Source organism: Oncorhynchus tshawytscha, unplaced genomic scaffold (genome assembly GCF_018296145.1).
Source record: "Oncorhynchus tshawytscha isolate Ot180627B unplaced genomic scaffold, Otsh_v2.0 Un_contig_6771_pilon_pilon, whole genome shotgun sequence".
Classification (NCBI taxonomy): Eukaryota; Metazoa; Chordata; class Actinopteri; order Salmoniformes; family Salmonidae; genus Oncorhynchus; species Oncorhynchus tshawytscha.
In genome coordinates, this window is record NW_024609413.1 from 72690 (window position 1) to 93214 (window position 20525).

General features: G+C 43.5%; 1 protein-coding gene across 2 annotated transcripts in view; it reads right to left on the reverse strand.

The window, feature by feature from the left end:
- Positions 1–19610, reverse strand: part of LOC112240156 (low-density lipoprotein receptor-related protein 2-like) — an 88090-nt gene extending 68480 nt beyond the window's left edge. For both annotated transcript variants that reach the window (XM_042315200.1, XM_042315199.1), the window contains exons 1-14: positions 19538–19610; positions 19224–19343; positions 18815–19045; positions 17939–18052; positions 17034–17153; positions 16708–16833; positions 16426–16629; positions 7654–7822; positions 7397–7565; positions 7077–7299; positions 4271–4390; positions 3949–4167; positions 1412–1720; positions 771–986 (exon numbers count right to left, since the gene is read on the reverse strand). In XM_042315200.1, coding sequence (XP_042171134.1) covers positions 771–986; positions 1412–1720; positions 3949–4167; positions 4271–4390; positions 7077–7299; positions 7397–7565; positions 7654–7822; positions 16426–16629; positions 16708–16833; positions 17034–17153; positions 17939–18052; positions 18815–19045; positions 19224–19343; positions 19538–19595 — 2398 coding nt within the window. In that variant the 5' untranslated portion in view covers positions 19596–19610. The remainder of the gene's footprint in view (positions 1–770; positions 987–1411; positions 1721–3948; positions 4168–4270; positions 4391–7076; positions 7300–7396; positions 7566–7653; positions 7823–16425; positions 16630–16707; positions 16834–17033; positions 17154–17938; positions 18053–18814; positions 19046–19223; positions 19344–19537) is intronic.
- Positions 19611–20525: the final 915 nt, after the last annotated feature.

Here is a 20525-nt window from a genome sequence, read left to right on the forward strand (position 1 = left end):
CGGGCCAGTAACCAAAAGGTTGCTGGACCAAATCCCTGAGCTGACAAAGTAAAAATCTGTCATTCTGAACAAGGAAGTTAACCCACTGTTCCCCGGTAGGTCGTCATTGTAAATAAGATTTTGTTCTTAACTGACTTGCCTCGTTAAGTAAAACAAATGTAAATCCATCTTTTACTTGGTTTATTTTAGTCTTATAGTGAATGGCATTAGGGAGTTTGCTTCTCAAATACAAACATGGCTGCCAAATAATTTAGGTGAAAGGCATTTTTTATTAACATTACATTAGTCTCATGCTCACCAGATATGTGATGCATTAGAAACAAGTCTAGCTGTTAGGTGGGCAATTTATTAGTTTTTAGTCAGCGCAACATGTGACTGGTTTATTGAATGAGTTTGGCTGTGTTCCATGTGATGCTTGGATGATGTTCACATTCATCTTTTACAAGGAAATGTGAAATTAGGACTAAAAGTGGGAAGTCCTTTAGTTCCCATCAAAGTAAGGATGAAATGCTTTTATTTCAGTCTAATAAAACCCTGCTGGGGAAAAACTTATTGATTGGCTGGGCCTATGCCCTCCCCAGTGTGTGGGCCTGGCTGACAAGTGGGTGGGCCTGTGCCCTCACCCAGTCATGTTAAATCTGAAGATTAGCGCCTAATTAATTTTTCAATTGATTGATTTCCTTCAATGAACCAACTCAGGAAAATCTTTGAAATTGTTCAATGTTGCATTTATATTTTTGTTCACTATACATTAACGCTATTGTACCAACCGTCCTTTACATCCAGAGCCACGATCACCCTGACAACGCCTGGTCCGACAGGGACATCGTGGACACGCATCCTGTCCCGCCGGTCCCACACAGTGATGACATCATTAAACAGCGACACCAGGAGCGGAGAGTGAGCGGCCATGATGGAACCAGGGACATTCCACTCTCTGCCTGCCAGGTGAGTCTGGGACTTCAACAGACTCATGATCTTCAGATCTACACAGGGTCAAGGAGCACAAAGAGCTTGTTTGAGTGGTAAGGCGAAAGCAACCGACTGTTAATGAAAGTCCATGTGCAAAGTCAGTGGCAACAGCCGAACACAGATGTAGCCTTCCAACAGCAAAGTTCAGATCAACCTGGTTCTTAATGTTAAGAAAAGTTTATTTGTCAAAATAAACACTTCAACACCCATATCACACAAACTGAAAATACATAGGTGTAAAATAAATTGGTGAGATGCTCAAATGTTAAATTAATTTGTACATGGTTGCTTCTTTGGTTGCGTTTGCACCAGCCCGCCATCCCCACACGACATGATCATTCCTAACCAGATGACCAGCTCAACACCGAGGAGCACAAGAAAAAGCATTATAGGAGACAGAATCACTGTTAAAGATAATATTGCAGTAAGTGATACTGACCGTCCCCCTCTGTGTTCCAGAGCAGTGTGTTAGATTGTAGGTCCAAAACAATGCGCCCAGCGATGTGTTCCTCCACTCTCAGGACTTTCCTAGGGTTTCCTCCTGGCAGTCTCATGGATAGGATCCAGCCAGCCTCCAGCAAGTACAGCCTCCCCCGCTGCCAGTCCAGATAAACATCTCTTACCTCACTGCCTGACTGGTACAGTCTCCGTGGGTAACCCTGATCCATGTTAGTGACGCCAACACAGACTTCATCACATGACAGCCAGTACAGATTTCTCATCTTCTGGTCTACTGCCACCACGCAGGCTAGGAGGCAAGGACAGCACAACATGAATATACTGGACCAGAACAGGCTAGGAGAGGGAATGGACCAACATAACTCTATATTCAGAAGGCGTTCCTAATGTTTAATATAGATATATGCTTGGCAGAGAAACCAAAAAATACAACTTAAGATTTTACCGTGTTACAGTTCATAAAGGAAATCAGTCAATTGAAAAATGTATTATTCCCTAATCTATGGATTTCATATGGCTGTGCAGGGATGCAGCCATTGGTGGGCCTGGGCGGGCATAGGTCCACCCACTGGGGAGCCAGGCCCAGCCAATCAATGAGTTTATCCCAAAATACATTCTCAGCTCCTCACTCAGTACCCCCCCCACACACACACACTACAAGTCAGAATATCCGGCAGTGAAGGTCCTGGGACTTCATGGTTACATGTTGCCTGCGGTTGGGCGTACTGCCAAATTCTAAAACATGAAGCGGCTTATGTTAGAGAAATTAACATTCAATTATCTGGCAACAACTCGTGGACATTGCTGCTTTCAGCATGCCAACTGCATGCTCCTTCAAAATTTGAGACATCTGTCATTGTATTGACAATACTACACTATAGTGGATTTACTGCCCCCAGCACAAGGTGCACCTGTGTAATGATCATGCTGGTTAATCATTAGCTTGGCAAAGGCGAAATGCTCACTACCAGGGATAAACAATTGTACACTTTTGAGGGAAATAAGCTTTTTGTGCATTTGGAAACTGTCTTAGATTTTTTTTCTTCAGCTCATGAAACATTTGTCATGACGTTGGCATGTGGGTGAGGTTTATGACCACCCCATAAATACCTTTCATCTCTCTTGACTCTAGGTAAGATCGGAAGGTAATGTTTTGTCTGCTGAGAGAGATGGCTTTGAAATCTGACACGCCAGGTTGATTAACAAGCTAAGCTGTGTTTTGCTATATTGCACTTGTGATTTCATGAAATTAAATATTTTTTGAAATTTAGAAAATAATTTGGTGCTCTGCAATTCAGCGGATGTTGACAAATGATCCAGCTAAAGGGATGGTGCATCAAGATGTTAACAGAGCGTCTGGGAACATCAAAAGATGGAACCATATTTCTGTAATCCAACCAGTTGAAAATATGTGTTGGTACTCAATGAATATGTCAGTTCGGTTGGCGTCTGAGACATTATTACTGACGATAGGACGACAAAATGTATCTTGGAAAGTCAACACCTAGTTATCAGATTCACATGGACTTGTGCAATTTAAATATGAAACTATTTCTGAAAAGATTAAATGTAATTTTAGCTTCCAAATTAGAGAATTCGGTTTTCATAAGTGAACTATGCGCAACTCAGTGGCCCTGCCCATGTGAACAAACATTGGTTATAAACTGAAACACGCCCTTCTCTCCCCACCTATATAAAGCCCTTGATGAAAATGTAACTTTCTCTTCCGAGGTTAGGGCGACCGTCCCACGTTAAAAGGGCTCAGATAATAAGCTGTTCCAAGGACATGTAGACTTGAGAACCCCACGTTGAAAGGACAAAGACCACCTACAGAACTAAGCCAACCTCAGCAAGAACCTCACGGATATAGCATCGAATTTCAATGTGAAGGTGACGACCTACACACTGGAAGGATGAAATTCGACTATTAGCCAGAACATAGCATGAGCTTAATTAAAAGTAGGGCAACTTGGTATGAACTTTCAACTCTTATTCACTCCAGAAGTGATACCTCCTAGCCGTTGAGTTGAAGCAGTCGCTAAACGTGGGCTAGGAGAGGACAGACAGAGTATCCATTCTACCACGCTCCAGTTCACCACTAGACATTCAGAAGACCAGAGATCGATAAAGGAAAAACCGGCCTTCCACGGCCTTCTATCGACAACCAATCTACCGAAGCGCAGATCAGAGTAAATATTTATTGCAGTCTCCTTTTTCAAATGGGCGGTTATTTAGAATGCATAAGATGTATTTATGATATTTTCTGTATTTACGATAGGATAGCTTCTCCCTTTGTTACTTTAATCACGTAATATTAATTACAGATAAATTATTTTATAGAATAGCATGTCATATCACTTAATCCGGCATAGCCACGACACATAGGACATAGACTTTACATGTTGCGTTTATATATTTGTTCAGTGTACATGCATATATGCACACAAACACTAAACCTGCACAATCTGGCTCCATTATGTGTACCTGATTTCTGGTTGGGAGAGTAAAAAAATGTACCTGGTCTCAGCGTAGGGACAGTCTCTGTTTGGCCGGTATTGAGGTTCCAGCGCATTACATGACCAGTGCTGTTCGCCCAGTAGACCCAGTCCCCCCTCCAGTCGATGTCAAAAGACTCCATGACATCATCTGTAGTAAGCAGTTTTGTCTTGATCAGCTCATTCCCTTTCAACTCAAACAGGTTCAGTGTTGTGGATGTTGCATAAGCAAACTTGGGATCTGTGTGATAGAATAACAAGTACATTGCTCAACAAATGCTCTAAAGTGAGAACTAGCAGAGAAAGAAACAGGGTTTGAATTCTGTAATACATGGTAATCATACATTCACATGAGCCATCTGCCATGAGCAGTTTGTCATCAGGACAGGTACAGGTGAACCCAGCAGGCAGGTCCAGAGTCAGCATGCAGAGCTGGCAGCCAGACTTTACACAGGCTGATGGAGCTTAGAAAAAATAATAAAAAAATAAACATGGAGGTGTCCTACAACAAAGGAGATGTTAGCCTTCGCATGATATGACCCAAACCTCCAGAGTAAGCATGATATGCCCCATTGGGGCGGTAGGTAGCCTAGTGGCTAGAGCATTGGGCCAGTAACCGAACGGTTGCCAGATCGAATCCCAGAGCTGACAAGGTAAAATCTGTCTTTCTGCCACTGAACAAGGCAGTTAAAGGTCTCTCACATCTGCTACAGAGAGCGTGATCACACTATCTGTAACAACCACTCCCTGACCAAGTCTAATACTTACGTTTCATGCAGACCACAAGTCAGTCACAAGTCAGTGTCCAAGAAAGTGAAGGTAGCCTGCCTAAATGACTTTCGACCCATAGCACTCACATCGGTAGCCATGAAGTGCTTTGAAAGGCTGGTCATGGCTCACAACGATTATCCCGGAAACCTTAGACCCACTCCAAACCACCACAACAGATGGCGCAATATCAATCGCACTCCACACTGCCCTTTGCCAACTGGACAAAAGGAGCACCTGTTAGAATGTTATTCGTTGACGACAGCTCAGCGTTCACCTTTGTGCCCTCAAAACTCATCACTAAGCTAAGGACCCTGGTAGTAAACACCTCCCCCTGCAACTGGATCCTGGACTTCCTGACGGGCCTCCCCCAGGTGGTAAGCGTAGGCAACACCACATCTGCCATGCTGATCCTCAACACTGGTGCCCCTTCAGGGGTTCATGCTCAGTCCCCTCCTGTACTCCCTGTTCAACCACAACCGCACGACTCCAACACCAGCATTAAATATGCCGATTTCACAAGTGGTAGGCCTGATCAGCGCCAATGAGAAGGCTGATAGGGAGGTTGTCAGACCGTGCAGTGTGGTGCCAGGAATACAACCTCTCCCTCAATGTGAGCAAGACAAAGGAGCGGATCGTGGACTACAATGAAAGGAAGGCCGAACATGACCCCTTTCACGTCGACAGGGTTGTCGTGGAGTGGGTCGAGAGTTCCAATTCCTTGGTGTCCATCAGTCTTGAAGAGGTCACAACAATGCCATTTCCCCCCCCAAGATACTGAAAAGATTTGGAATGGATCCCCAGATCCTCAAAAAATGATCCACCTGCAACATCGAGAGCATCCTGACCGGTTGCATCACCACCTGGTATGGCAACTGCTCTATAAGGAGCTACAGAGGGTAGTGCTTAAAGCCCAGTAAATCACTGGGGCCAAACTTCCTGCCATCCAGGACCTATATACAAGCCTGTGTAGGAGGAAGGGAAAAAAAATGTGTCAATGCCTCCAGTCACCCAAGTCATAGATTGTTCTCTACTACAGCAGTACCGGAGCGCCGCCACCAAGTCTAGGTCCAAAAGGCTCCTTAACAGCTTCTACCCCCAAGCCATAAGACTACTGAAGAAATAATCAAATGGCCACCCGGACTATTTATATTTAATTATATTTCTTTAACTGTATTGTTGGTTAAGGGCTTGTAAGTAAGCATTTCACGGTAAGGTCTGTTGTATTTGGCGCATTGTGACAAATTAAAGGCAAACTCTGCTCCATCATTCATTGAATCAGATAGTTCAATCATCAAAACCGACTGATATTGCCAAGTACTTTAATGATTTTTCATTGGCAAGATTAGGAAACTTGGGCATGACATACCAGCAACAAGCACTGACACTACACATCCAAATACAATACCTTCCAAAAGTTTGGGGTCACTTCGAAATGTCCTTGTTTGATAGAAAAGCACTGTCAATTAAAACATCAAATTGATCAGAAATACAGTGTAGACATTGTTAATGTTGTAAATTACTATTGCAGCTGGAAAAGGCTGATTTTTAATGGATTATCTACATAGGCGTACAGAGGCCCATTATCCGCAACGATCACTCCTGTGTTCTTAGGACACTAAAGAGGCTTTTCTACTGACTGAAAAACACCAAAAGAAAGATGCACAGTGTCCCTACTCATCTGCGTGAATGTGCCTTAGGCATGCTGCAAGGAGGCATGAGGACTGCAGATGTGGCCAGGGCAATACATTGTCATGTTTTTACTGTTAGATACCTAAGAAAGCGTTACAGGGAGACAGGATGGACAGATCGTCCTCACAGTGGCAGACCACGTGCAACACCTGCACAGGATCAGTACATCCGAACATCACACCTACGGGACAGGTACAGGATGGCAACAACAACTGCCCGAGTTTTACCAGGAACGCACAATATTCTTATTCATTCCTTTACACTTGTGTTTTTAAGGTAGTTGTGAAATTGTTAGGTTAGATATTACTGCATGGTGACAACTTGAAGCACAAGCATTTCGCTACACATGCATTAACATCTGCTAACCATGTGTATTTGACAAATATTTGACAAATTAATCCCTCCAGTGCTCAGACTGTCCGCAATAGGCTGAGGCTGGACTTCGGGCTTGTAATTTTTAATGTTTCTACATTTTATTTAACTAGGCAAGTCAGTTACGAACAAATTCTTATTTGCAATGACGGCCTAGGAACAGTGGGTTAACTGCCTTGTTCAGGGGCAGAATTACATTTTTACCTTGTCAGCTCGGGGATTCGATCGAACAACCTTTCGGTTACTAGCCTACCTGCCACCGGAACATGTTATTTGATATGCCCCATGCCTTTAGAGTTAGCATGATATACCCCATACCTTTTGGCTGCTGTTGTTCATGGTATGCCTCTAGGACAGGGAGTGTTGTCCTCTGAATAAAGGTCTTCTGATTAGGTCGGTCCTGAGGGGAGCGCCACAGACCCTTCTGATCTGTCCAGTAGAACCACCTGTCAAACACTGCCAGGCTCTGAGCTGGTCTCCTCTTAAAGAACTCCAGAAAGCTGTAGCGACCACTCCCATCCACTCGCACAGTCTCTATGGACTGAAAAAGAAAAACAATTGGTTCGACCTTGGCAATATGTTCATTGCTGCAGACAGACAAGCAGTACTATTGGTTATAGCTGGACTATATTATAAACCTTTTTAAAATCACTAATCCAGTACAGCCTCCGAGCTGTAACGTCCAGGGTCAGACTCCGTGGAGCCTGTGCAGTGAGGACCACCAGAGATTCCTGCTTTAACCCATCCATCCCAGATCTCTCCAGAGTAATTTTATCACCTGGACCTTTGTTGATCCAAAACAACAAGCTGCAAAGTAAAGGAGAAAATGACAAATTGTTGCAATAAATGCCCCAACCACAGATCAAAAGTACCACAAATATTAACATGATCCAACCTTTCAATGGGAAGAAGGACCAGCTCCAACGGGTCTATGTTCTTGGCCAAGACCGTTGCAAATCCACTCCCATCAGCTGCCCCAACATGAATAGACCCGGTCTTTTGGTTGGTCCAGTACAGCTGGCCTGTCAGCCAATCACAGACTAGACTTCTAACCCCATATTGTCCTGAGAGCAGAGGGGGAACCACATCACAACTCTACATATCTAGTGTCCAGGGCAGGCTCCAGGCATAATCAAACTCAGTCAGGGTCTCAACTTAATGTTGAAAGTTTGAATAGTAGAATACACAAGGTGCAATTTAGAAATGGACCAGGCCCAAATCCGACATTTGGAGGAAGAGGCAAATTTAGGGGGCCGGTGTGCAGGATACCTGACGAGACTACATCAGCGAGTGGATAAACCACCTCGAACCTCCGTTACAACATTCAATCACTGGAGAATAAACTGGATGAGCTGCACTCTACACTATCAATGTAATATTTTTCTCCAACTAGTGGCTGAACAAGAACATTGAAAATATACATCCAGCTGTTTTATACTCTATTACTCTATACTGTATTGGATAAGCTCGGGGGGGTTAAAACCTCAAGCTGTGGACTAGGTGTCAAACTCTTTCCATGGAGGGCCTTACGTCAGCTGGTGTTTCCCCTTTCAAATAAGACCTAGGCAACCAGGTGAGGCGTATTCCTTACTAATTAGTGACCTTAACGCATCAATCAAGTACAGGGAAGGCACAAAAACTCAATGGAATGAATTTGACACGTGCTGTAAACCATACTGTAAACCATACTATTTACCAAGAGAGTTTATTCTACTTTTCATCGCAGTCTACTTACCACCACAAACCGATGCTGGCACTAAGACTGCAATCGAGCTGTATAGGGCTATAAGCAAAAGAACTGCTTGCCATGTGGTAGCAGAGAAGTCTATGACTTGGCTGGCTGGAGTCTGACAATTTTTAGGGCCTTCCTCTGACCGTGCCTAGTATATAGGTCCTGGATGGCAGGAAACTTGGCCCCAGTGATGTTCTGGGCCGTACGCACTACCCTCTGCACCAGGCGGTGATGCAACCAGTCAGGATGCTCTCAATGATATAGCTGTAGAACCTTTTGAGGATCTGAGGACCCATGACAAATATGTTCAGTCTCCTGAGGGGGAATATGTTTTGTTGTGCCATCTTCACAACTGTCTTGGTGTGCTTGGACCATGTTAGTTTGTTAGTGATGTGGACACCAAGGAGCTTGAAGCTCTAAACCTGCTCCAGCACAGCCCCGTCAATGAGAATGGGGGTGTGCTCGGTCCTGCATTTCCTGAAGTCCAATCTCCTTTGTCTTGATCACATTGAGGGAGAGGTTGTCCTGGCACTATGGCCAGGTCTCTGACCACCTCCCAATAGGTGGTCTCATCGTTGATCAGGCCTATCACTTGTGTCATCAGCAAAGTTAATCGTGTTGGAGTCATGCCTGGTCATGCAGTCATGAGTGAACAGGGAGTAGAGGGGACTGAGTACACACCCGAGGGGCCCCGTCTTGAGGATTAGAGTGGCGGAACTATGGTGGTAAACGCTGAGCTGTAGTCAATGAACAGCATTCTCAAATGTGTTCCTTTTGTCAAGGTGTGAAAGGGCAGTATTGGAGTGCAATCGAGATTACATTTGTGGATCTGTTTGGGCAGTATGGAAATTGGAATGGGTCTAGGGTTTCTGGGATGGTGTTGATGTGAGCCATGACCAGCCTTTCAAAGCACTTCATGGCTACAGTGCTTCAGATCGGTAGTCATTTAGGCAGGTTACCTAGTGTTCATGTGCACAGGGACTATGGTGGTCTGCTTGAAACATGTTAGTATTAGACTCAGACAGGGAGAGGTTGAAAATGTCAGTGAAGACACTTGCCAGTTGGTCAGCGCATGCCTTGTGAATGTTGACCTGTTTAAAATGTCTTACATCGGCTACAAAGAGCGTGATCAATGCCGTCTGGAACAGTTGATGCTCTCATACAGGTTTCAGTGTTATTTGCCTCGAAGCGAGCATAGAAGTAATTTAGCTCATTTGGTAGGCTCGTATCACTGGGCAGCTCGCAGCTGTGCTTGCCTTTGTAGCCTAATAGTTTGCAAGCCCTGCCACAAGACTAGCGTCAGCACATTTAGTCTTAGCCCTGTATTGGCACTTTGCCTGTTTGATGGTTTGTCAAGCATAGCGGGATTTGTGTAAGCATCTGGGTTAAAGTGCAGCTCCTTGAAAGCTGCAGCTCTACCCTTTAGCTCATTGTGGATGTTGCCTGTAATCAATGGCTTCTGGTTGGGGTATGTACGAAATCACTGCGGGAATGACATCATCGATGCACTTATTGAAGAAGCCAGTGACTGATGTGGTGTACTCAATTCCATCGAAAGAGTCCCGGAACATATTCCAGTCTGTGCTAGAAAAACAGTCCTGTAGCTTAGTATCTGCTTCGTCGGACCACTATTGGCCGGGTCACTGGTGCTTCCTGCTTTAGTTTTTGCTTGTAAGCAGGAAGATATAATTGGTCAGATTTGCCAGGTTTAGGGCAAGGGAGAGCTTTCTGTGTGGAGTGAAGGTGGTCAGTTTGCACATTAACATGCAGATAGAAATGAGTTCAAATCTATTTAAGTTTCCCTGCATTAAAGTCCATGGCCACCTCTACCTGTTTGCTTATGGTCATATACAGCTCATTGAGTGCAGTCTTAGTACTAGCATCGGTTTGTGGTGGTATGTAGACCGCTATGAAGAATACTCTAGGCACATAGATAGTGTGGTCTACAGCTTATCATGATACTCTACCTTAGGCTAGCAAAACCTAGAGACTTTGATATCGTGTGCCACCCGTTAACAAATATACATAGACCACCACCCCTTGTCATACAAGAGGCTGCTGCTACAGTGTATAACCCGCCAGCTGTGTTTTATTCATGTCATCATTCAGCCACGACTGTGAAACATAAGATACTCTTTAATATCCCATTGGTAGGATATACGTGCTTGTGGTTCGTCCACTTTATTATCCAACGATTGTTCGTTGGCCAATAGTACCGATGGTAAAGGCAGATTAGCCACTCGCTGCCATATCCTCAAGACAATGAGAACATTCGGCGATACCTGCGTCTCTTTAACCTGCAAATGACGGGCCTGTTAGTGTGTCTGGAGTAAATCCCTCTCGTCCGACTCGTTCAAAACAAATTATTTGTCCTGTTCAAGGTGAGTAATCGCTGTTCTGATGTCCAGTAGCTCTTTTCAGTCATAAGAGACCGTAGCAGCAACATTATCTACAAAGTTAAATGTGAAAAAACATTGTCCCCCTAATTGCCCTGAATACCTCAACCTATGAACCAGAGTTACTGTTAGCACTGAGGAAGTCTTCTGATAAGCTTCCCAGTAAAGCATTAACCATCAAGCAACCCAGAAGTGTTAGATGTCCCATATTAACATATGCATCCTGATATAATCCTAATAACTTGTATGTAACAGATTACATTCTTATTCTGACTCTGAAGCTCACTTAGATAATACCTTTGATGCAGTGATAGCAACACAAGGTTATAACATCGACCGAAAAGACAAATGCCAAAGTGGGCGATGTTAATCTATATTCAGAACCACATTCCTGTAAAGCTTAGACGATCTCATGTTGAATACTGTTGAAGTAATACGGCTATAGGTTCATTTGCCTCACCTTAAGCCCATGCTAACACTACACATCCAAGTATATCTGACCAAATTATGAAAGACAAGAATTTACTTTTGAATTCTGTAAAGTCAGTGTGGAAGAGGAAATAATTATTGTCTATTAATAATGATAAGCCACCTGTGTCTGACAATCTGGATGGAAAATGACTCAGGATAATGGACGATATTACCACACCTTCAATTTAAGCCTATTACAAAGTGTGTGCTCTCAGGCCTGGAGGGAAGCTAAAGTCATTCCGCTACTCAAGAATAGTAAAAACCCCTTGACTGGCTCAAATAGCTTACCAATCAGCCCGTTACCAACCCTTAGTAAACTTGGTTTAAAAAATGGTGTTTGACCAGATACAATGCTATTTCACGGTAAACAAATTGACAGCAGACTTTCAGCACGCTTATAGGGAAGGACACTCAAGCATAGCACTTACACAAATGACTGATGATTGGCTGACAAACTGATGATAAATTGATTGTGGGGCTGTCTTGTTAGACTTCAATGCATCTTTTGATATTATCAATCATAGTCTGCTGTTACTTGTCTAATAGAACAGAGGGTGTTCCTTAATGGAAGCCTCTCCAAAAATCCAAGTAGAATCAGAAATTCCCCAGGGTAGCTGTTTAGGTCACCTTTTTTCAGTCTTTACTAATGACATGCCACCGGCTTTGTGTAAAGCTCAACACGATACATGTCAGCTACTACAGCAACTGAAATGACTGCAACACTTTAGAGCTGCAGTTAGTTTCAGAATGGTAGCAATGATTTAGTCAAATATTTCCAAAACTTAAAGCATTGTATTGGGGACAAATTATTCACTAATCCCCAAAGCTAAACTACATTTCGTAATGAATAATGTGAAATTTGCAAGTTCATGCCTTTTGCACACATTGTACATTGTATATAGACTCCCCCTTTGTTTTCTACTGTGTTATTGAGGTGACTAAACCGCTTGCAGTAACCCTGGATTGTAAACTGTCATGGTCAAAACATATTGATACAACAGTAGCTAAGATGGAAGAAGTCTGTCCATAATAAAGCACTGATCTGCCTTCGTAACACTCAACAAGGCAAGTTCAACAGGCCCTAGTTTTGTCACCCAGACTACTGTTCAGTAGTGTGGTCAGGTGCCACAAAGAGGGACTTAGACAAATTGCAGTTGGCTCAGAACACGGCAGTCCTGTGGGCCCTTAAAAGTACTCATTTGTTTCGAAGTATTTAGCAGTCTAGCAAATGGTTAGCCTGGGAACTTGACTGTTTTTAGGTCAGATCAACGCTCGGATAAACACTACTTTTCGGCCAGAGCATCCAGTGTGTGCTCGGAATGCTCCAAGAGCGAAACACTTTGAATTTATGAACGACCAATCTAACAAAGCTCAGTTTACGAACACCCAGAGCACACTATGGCACTCGATTAAATGTATGAACAGTCCAGTAAGTATAAGTCAGCCTTTTGTCTTGAAAAGCTTTGGTTGTTTAGTACATAGTCTCACATGTGCATTCTTAAAGAGATGTGTGGGGCTAAAGCTTAGAAGCGTGTGAACAATGCTGTGTGTTGACAAAGCTTTCCAGTAGGTACCAAAACACTCAAGGGCCATCAGTCCTTTATTTATAGGGGGAGATCAAGCTGATCCTAACTATCACCATTGCCCTTGATTCTAAGTAATGTTGTGATGCTATTTTTATTGACTTGGCCGATTCTTTTGATACGGTAGACTATTTGTGGGTCGGCTAAGGAGTTGTGTCTCAGGGGACTTTGACCTGGTTTGCTAACTACCCCTCAAAGAGTGCAGTGTATGAAGTCAGAAAATCTGCTGTAGCTGGTGTAGCTCAAGGCTCGATCCTAGGTACCACACTCTTCTCAATTTACATCAACATAGCTTAAACAGTACGAAGCTCTCATCCATGTATATGCCGATACAGTCTTCTACTCAGCTTGCTCATCCCTGGATTTTGTGTTCAATACTCTACAACAAAGCTTTCTTAGTGTCCAACAAGCTTTCTCTGCCCTTAGCCTTGTTCGGAACATCTCCAAAACAAAGGTCATGTGGTTTGTTAAGAACGTCCCTCTGTACCACTAATACTACCTCTGTGGTTTTAGAGCTTGAGGTAGTCACCTCATACAAGTACTTGGGAGTATGGCTAGATGGTACACTGTCCTTCTCAGCAAATATCAAAGCTGCAGGCTGTGAAGTCTAGACTTGGTTTCCTTTATCGTAATCACTCCTTTCACCCCAGCTGCCAAACTCTTATACAGATGACCATCCTACCCATGCTAGATTACGGAGACATAATTTAGATCGGCAGGTAAGGGTGCTCTCGAGTGGCTATATGTTCTTTACCATTCGGCCATCAGATTTGCAACCAATACTCCTCATAGGACACATAGGACATTATACTCTTCTGTAAACTGGTCATCTCTGTATAGCCGTCGAGACTCACTGGCAGATGCGCTTATTTATAAATCCCTCTTAGGCATCACTTCCCCCTATCTGAGATATCTACTGCAGCCCTGATCCTCCACATATAACACCCATTCTGCCAGTCACATTTTGTAAGGTCCCCAAAGCACACATCCCTGTGTCGCTCGTCTTCAGTTCTCTGCAGCTAGCGACTGAAACGAGCTGCAACAAACACTCAAACTGGACAATTTTTATCTCAATACCAGCCCCCGAAGGAGACCTGTTACCTTTTGGTAGGCCGTCATTGTAATAATGTTCTTAACTGACTTGCCTAGTTAAAAGGTAAAATTAATTAAAAATCTGCTACATCAGAACAAACCAACCATCAGAGGATTCTGCTACATCAAACAAACCAACCATCAGAGGAGCCGATCAGAACGACCCAACCATCACAGGATCCTATCAGAACGAACCAACCGTCAGGATCCAGATAGTAATCATATTGGATGACAACCTATCAAACCAGGAGAAACTAGTTAAGCTAGCTAGCTTGGCTAATTGAGGCTGCATGTACACTCTCGTACCACAGTTAAAAATAACTCAAATCAGAATGTTAAGTAGCAGCCTACCTGTTGGCTTTGTCATTGTAGCCTATCCTTCTCCTTTAATGTTTTATCCCTAATTTTAATTTCATAGATGCAGTATCTCATAACTTTTGCCAGAGGCTTTGAGTGTAGTCTTTTGCTGCTTTGACTGATTGACCAACAACTAGTTACATGCGCCACTCTCGTGAAAACCAAGAACAGCAGCATAAATGACACATTTTCTCTCTACTGCAGCAGTCGCCATCAGATCTGTATGGGTCCTTCCGGACAAGTCAATTCAAATTACACACCCTGATAGGCTAACACTGCTCGCGTCGCAGAATAAATTTAGGAATCTATGTTATTCAATTATTGCACTCACACTGCTTGCGCACGTCAATGAGCATGTGTGTTGCCAAGGGATAAAATAGAAGTCCTTTCTATTCCTGACGCAGATCAGGCTGCAAGTGCTGCCTCTCCCATCTCCTCGGTTTATAGAAGCAGGTACCCACGTGCCATCTTTTTGGTTATACCCATATGGGTGATTGAAAGACAAATAGTTGCTGGTTGTCGTGGTAATACTATGAATGTTCAGATGCCAATCACCATATAAGTTAAACAATGAAAAGCCTGAAGGAGGAGAGATGACTAGAATCGATTCAGTTGACCATTTTTATGTGTGGATTAATTGTCGGAGTAGAGGACCTTGTGCATTTCAGGTAAAATAACCTCATTTGAATATCCCAGGATAAATTTGCTAGCAACAGCAAGCTAGCTAAATAAGACAAATTAGCTAGCAAGTGCACACTAACTAGCTATTTTGCCATAAATGTTTAACCTCTTGAAACTAAGGGGCACTATTTTTATGTTTGGAAAAATAACGTTCTCAAAGTAAACTGCCCATTTCTCAGGACCAGATACTAGAATATGCATATAATTGACAGATTAGGATAGAAAACACCCTAAAGTAAAAAATATATATATTATCTGTGAGTATAACAGAACAGATATTGCAAGCGAAACCGAGAAATCAAACCAGGAAGTGGCTTCTATTTTGAATACTCCATGTTCCATAGCCTCCCATTGCTCCATTTAAAGGGATATCAACCAGATTCATTTTCCCATCGCTTCCTCAAGGTGTCAGTCTTCAGACAGTTTCAGGCTTTTATTTTGAAAAATGAGCCAGAATAATAACATTGCGTCAAGTGGTCACATGAGTTTTGCTTGAGCAACAGAGTTGACAGGTATTGCTTTTCCCTCTTCTACTGTGAAAGACATTTGCGGTTGATATATTATCGATTATATATTTTAAAAACAACCTGAGGATTGATTATAAAAAACATTTGACATATTTCTGTGGACATTAGATACTCTGGAATTTGTCTGCATTGTCATGACCGCTCTTTCCTGTGGATTTCTGAACATAACGCGCCAAACAAACAGAGGTATTTTGGATATAAAAATAACCTTTATGGAACAATAGGAACATCTGTGTTACTGGGAGTCTCGTGAGTGAAAACATCCTAAGATCATCAAAGTAGGCGATTAATTTGATTGCTTTTCTGATTTGTGACCAAGCTACCTGATGCTAAGTGTACTTAATGTTTTGTCATGCGATTGATAAACTTAGCCAAACGCTTGGATTGCTTTTGCTGAAACAGGTGGATTAACATAAGGGTAAGGTGCGTTTTGCAATATTGCACTTGTGATTTCATGAATATTAATATTTTTAGTAATATTATTTGACTGAGGTGCTATTGACAATTATCCTGCTTAAGGGATGGGTAGCGTCAAGAAGTTTGCTTTTCTACCTGTCCCCAAATTAATATAATTTGTTCAGAGTTTGTTTTGATATTTTAAACTGCATGTCATGATCGTGTTTGGTGTAGGCGCAGCCGGTTTGGGTTCTGTGTGAGACCCATGATAATCATATCAGATCCGAACCAGACCTGTGAGAGTTAGAGTTCTGGATCGGGACCTACTCAGGTCCCTGATCGTGTATTCTTGTACATCTGAAGTGATGAAGACATCTAGATTCTGCTACATCAGGAGAAACCAATCATGATAGAGAATCAGAAGACACCAACCATGATAAAGGATCCTGCGCTGCTGCTCCTTAGCCTTGTAGATGTTCCCCTGGTCATCAGCCCAGTAGAATGAGCTCCTGGAGAGGTCAAAGGCCAAGGCCAGAGGATCATAGCCAATACTCTGAATGGACTCGAATCTCAGAGTCCTCAGATTCAGGAATCCGATAGTTCCCTTCGTTGCAGTCAGAAACTTTGTATAATTTCCTGAAAAGCATCAGATATTGAACAGGTTTAGATAACCAGTCAGAAGTTAATCAAACTAATGTTACTATGAAAAGTCACCTTTAGCATAGCAGTAGGTGGTTCCTTGAAGCTGGAAGCCATCTCGGCAGTGGCAGTAGAAGGAACCGGGTGTGTTGACACAGAAGTGCATGCATGGACCGTAAGGCAGAGCGCATTCATCCACATCTAAAGAGGGGAGAGCAAACAGCTTCAGTATTTTAGAGTTAACCCTCACCAACTGAGCTACAGAGGACCCGAACCCAACTAAGGCAGAGCGCTTTCATTCGCATCTACAGAGGGGTTCAGAGTATTTAGGCTTACAGTAAAGGAATAGATAAATGAAACCAGTCATGACAATAACTCAACAGGATCACAGACATCCTCACCCAGACAGGAGGCTCCGTGAGCAGATAGCCTATGGCCTTTAGGACAGGAGCAGAGGGCTCCCCAGGGCTTATCCACACAGGAGTGACTGCAGCCACCGTTCTCTTCTGAACAGGTCCTCCCTGGAAGATAGAGATGAGTCAGATCAGCCTTTCCTTTGACATGTTTCAGATGCCATAACAGTCAGTTATGACTGAAGAGGTTCATATATGTAGTAGTGAGGGGTTAGATGTTAGAGCAGGGGTGTCAAGCTAATTGACCAGTGGTCTGCATTTGGTCTTCACCGAGGTCTGGTGGGCCGCACTTAAATTGTATTACATAGGAGCCTCCCGAGTGGCACAATAGTCTAAGGCACTGCATCACAGTGCTAGCTATGCCACTAGATACTCTGGGTTCGAGTCCAGGCTCTGTCCACACTGGTCGCGACTGGGAGACCCATGGGGCGGCGCACAATTGGCCCAGCGTCGTCTGGGTTAGGGGAGGGCTTGGCCGGCAGGGATGTCCTTTTCCCATCGTGCTCTAGCGACTCCTGTGGAGGGCTGGACACAGTGCACGCTGACACAGACGCCAGGTGTACGGTTTTTCCTCTGACACCTTCTTCCTTCCAGGTTAAGTGGAAAGTGTGTCAAGAAATGGTGTGGCTTGGTTGGGTTGTGTTTCGGAGGACGCATGGCTCTCGACCTTTGTCTATCCCGAGTCCGTACGGAAGTTGCAGCGATGAGACAAGACTAACTACCAATTGGATATCACAAAATTGTGGCGAAAAATATGTTTTTTACTTCATTGCGGTCAAAATTTTCAAAGAATTGTTTTCTTGCTTTTGTTTGGATGATTATTACCTACCACCGGTAAAGGGTTATAGACTGAAGGTTGAAGGGGTTAGCGGTCAAAGGTTAGAATTTCCTACCACAGGTAGAGGGTTCATCACTGCCATCAGAGCACTGCAATTTTCCATCACATCTCTCATCTTCAGTCAGACACACCCCTCCAGGACAACGCACAGCCATTGGACCACACTGGCCTGGAAGAGTAAAAGCTTTAAAAATGCATCAAAACTACACCACATGCCTTCCTGCAAGAGGAACAAACACGCATACCCAGACCTGTAGGTTACATACTACTTCGCCTGATTATTTTTGATCAGTCTAATTTATTGATATATTGTCTGAAACAAAGCACTGCAAAAACATGGAAGCCAGAAAGTTGAATGAAATAACATGTAAACATACTCAGTGGTCTGTCCTGTTGGCCCTTCAGCTGCTCAAAATGTTTGACAAAATAGCCGTAGGAATGTATTGTTAAACCAAGGTTTTAGAGCACCGGTTATGAAGATTGAATTTCTATCACCTGGCACATAGGCAAGACCATGTCAACACCTGCAAGACTTCAGTTAGTATGCATGGTTCGCGTGCATGCACCGTACTCCCTGTGCCCATGCTTTCGGTCATGAGCAAACATTTTTATTGCCATGTCTGTTTAATTATACTTTCCTGTGGATATTTTGCAAAATGTTGACCAGCTGAAAGTCCAACACCACAGACAATTTTGCAAAGTTAGTTCAAATGTAATTTGGAACATTGTTTTTTTTCTCACCCTTTAAATATGCATGGCATTGCCTACACAATTGAAGGTCTTATCATGTTTTGTGACTACATACTACTGTACACAGGCCAAAATACTTGCGCCTCTCGTTTCCATAATAGCTCCCATTACATGGTACCTGAATAGTTCCTAAATTCCATAATATCACATACATGCTCTCGTTGTTTCCATAATATCTCACCACAGGCCTCATCAGAGTTGTCCACACAGTCGTTAGCACCATTACAGTATAGGTCCTTGGGGATGCAGATCTTATTCCTACACCTCCAGTCCCCCTGCAGACAGCCCTGGTTCTCTGGGCAGTTAAACTCATCAGACCCATCAGAACACTGGCGCAGCCCATCACATACTGCAGAGGTACTTACACAACCAGGAGCCCCGGCCATGCAGGCAACCTGGCCCCTAGGACAGGCTGGGGAACAAGGACAAACAGACCTATTGTGAACAGACTACAGTAAATATATATAACACACCTAAGTGGTATAGGTCTACAGTAAATACAGGGTTAACGTTACATTTAGAACTTCACCACATCAACAAATATGTTCTCATGGAAGAGAGCAGAAACAGTGAAACACAGCATAACTTACGGCAGGCCATTTCATCAGAGCCGTCCATACAGTCTCCATTTCCATCGCAGTGCCAGGAAAGTGGCAGACAAGCTCCATCATCACACTGCCACTGGTTACCCCCACACTGCTGGCCAAAACCTGCAAGACAACATGGGTTAGGGCCCACACGGTTTAGGGCCCACACGGGTTAGGGGCCCAAACCTACAAGGCACAAAACATTCCACACAAATAACTGGCAGGTGTTTTCTACTGTAAGGCTACATGATATCAATCAATGTTTACAAGACGAAATGAATAAACTTAATACTGCAGCTCATTCAGAACCATTTTACCTGTCAAACATTTCAAGCTGATAAGTAAAAGCAGACATGTGAACTGCAGCAGTTCCATGACCGACCATGAAGCTTGTTAGGACCAAACAGCACCAGCCTTACAGGGATAGTCTTTATTGAGTAACAATCAACTACACATTGTTCTGATTGGTCTAATTAACTACACTCTGTTCTCATTGGAGGGTCACTGGGATCACCAGCTGCAGGTTGATTGGAGGGGGAAGGGAAGATAGAACCATAGGATAAAGACATGGGCCTGGTTTCCCTAAAGCATCTTTATGCCTGGCGTACACTACACAACTTTCAAAATCCTAACATCGCTGACCCTCTTGCATTATATTACAATATTTTCTGACGTTTTTTGTCTTGACAATGTAGTGGTGCTAAGAGATTCTTTGCTTGGATTCTCAATACCACGATGTCTCGCTTAAAACAATAATGTGATTAGATTGTTAACGTAGCTAGAAACAGCAGTGGCTCAAAGTAGCCTCAAATGTTTTAATTTAGATATTCAAGCTTGCCATGCAGAGTTGAATTGAATACTAACATTACATGAGAGCTGCGCTGTCCCTTCAGAGCTGTCCCGAATTTACGCTTTAGTTAAAGGCAAGTATAAATGCATGCTAGTAGTAGTCATTGCTCCTGCTCCAGAGTCTACACATCCTGGGTGATTGGATACAATGTCATCATCTTTGGCTTCTTCTCTTGCCAGGTCTCATTGGCTATTGCTGATCATCATTCTTAAAACTTGTTGTTGCAATCTCACACTACAAGTGCATTGCAGATTTTGTGCCACTAGAGATCCTGGTCCGAGTCCTGGCTCTGCCATGAACGGGAGACCCGTGGGGTGGTGCACAATTGGCCCCAGCGTCGGGCGGGTTAGGGGAGGGTTTGGCCGGCAGGGATGTCCTTGTCCCATCATGCTCTAGCAACTCCTGTGGTGGGCTGGGCACATGTACGTTGACACGGTCGCCAGGTGTAAGCTGTT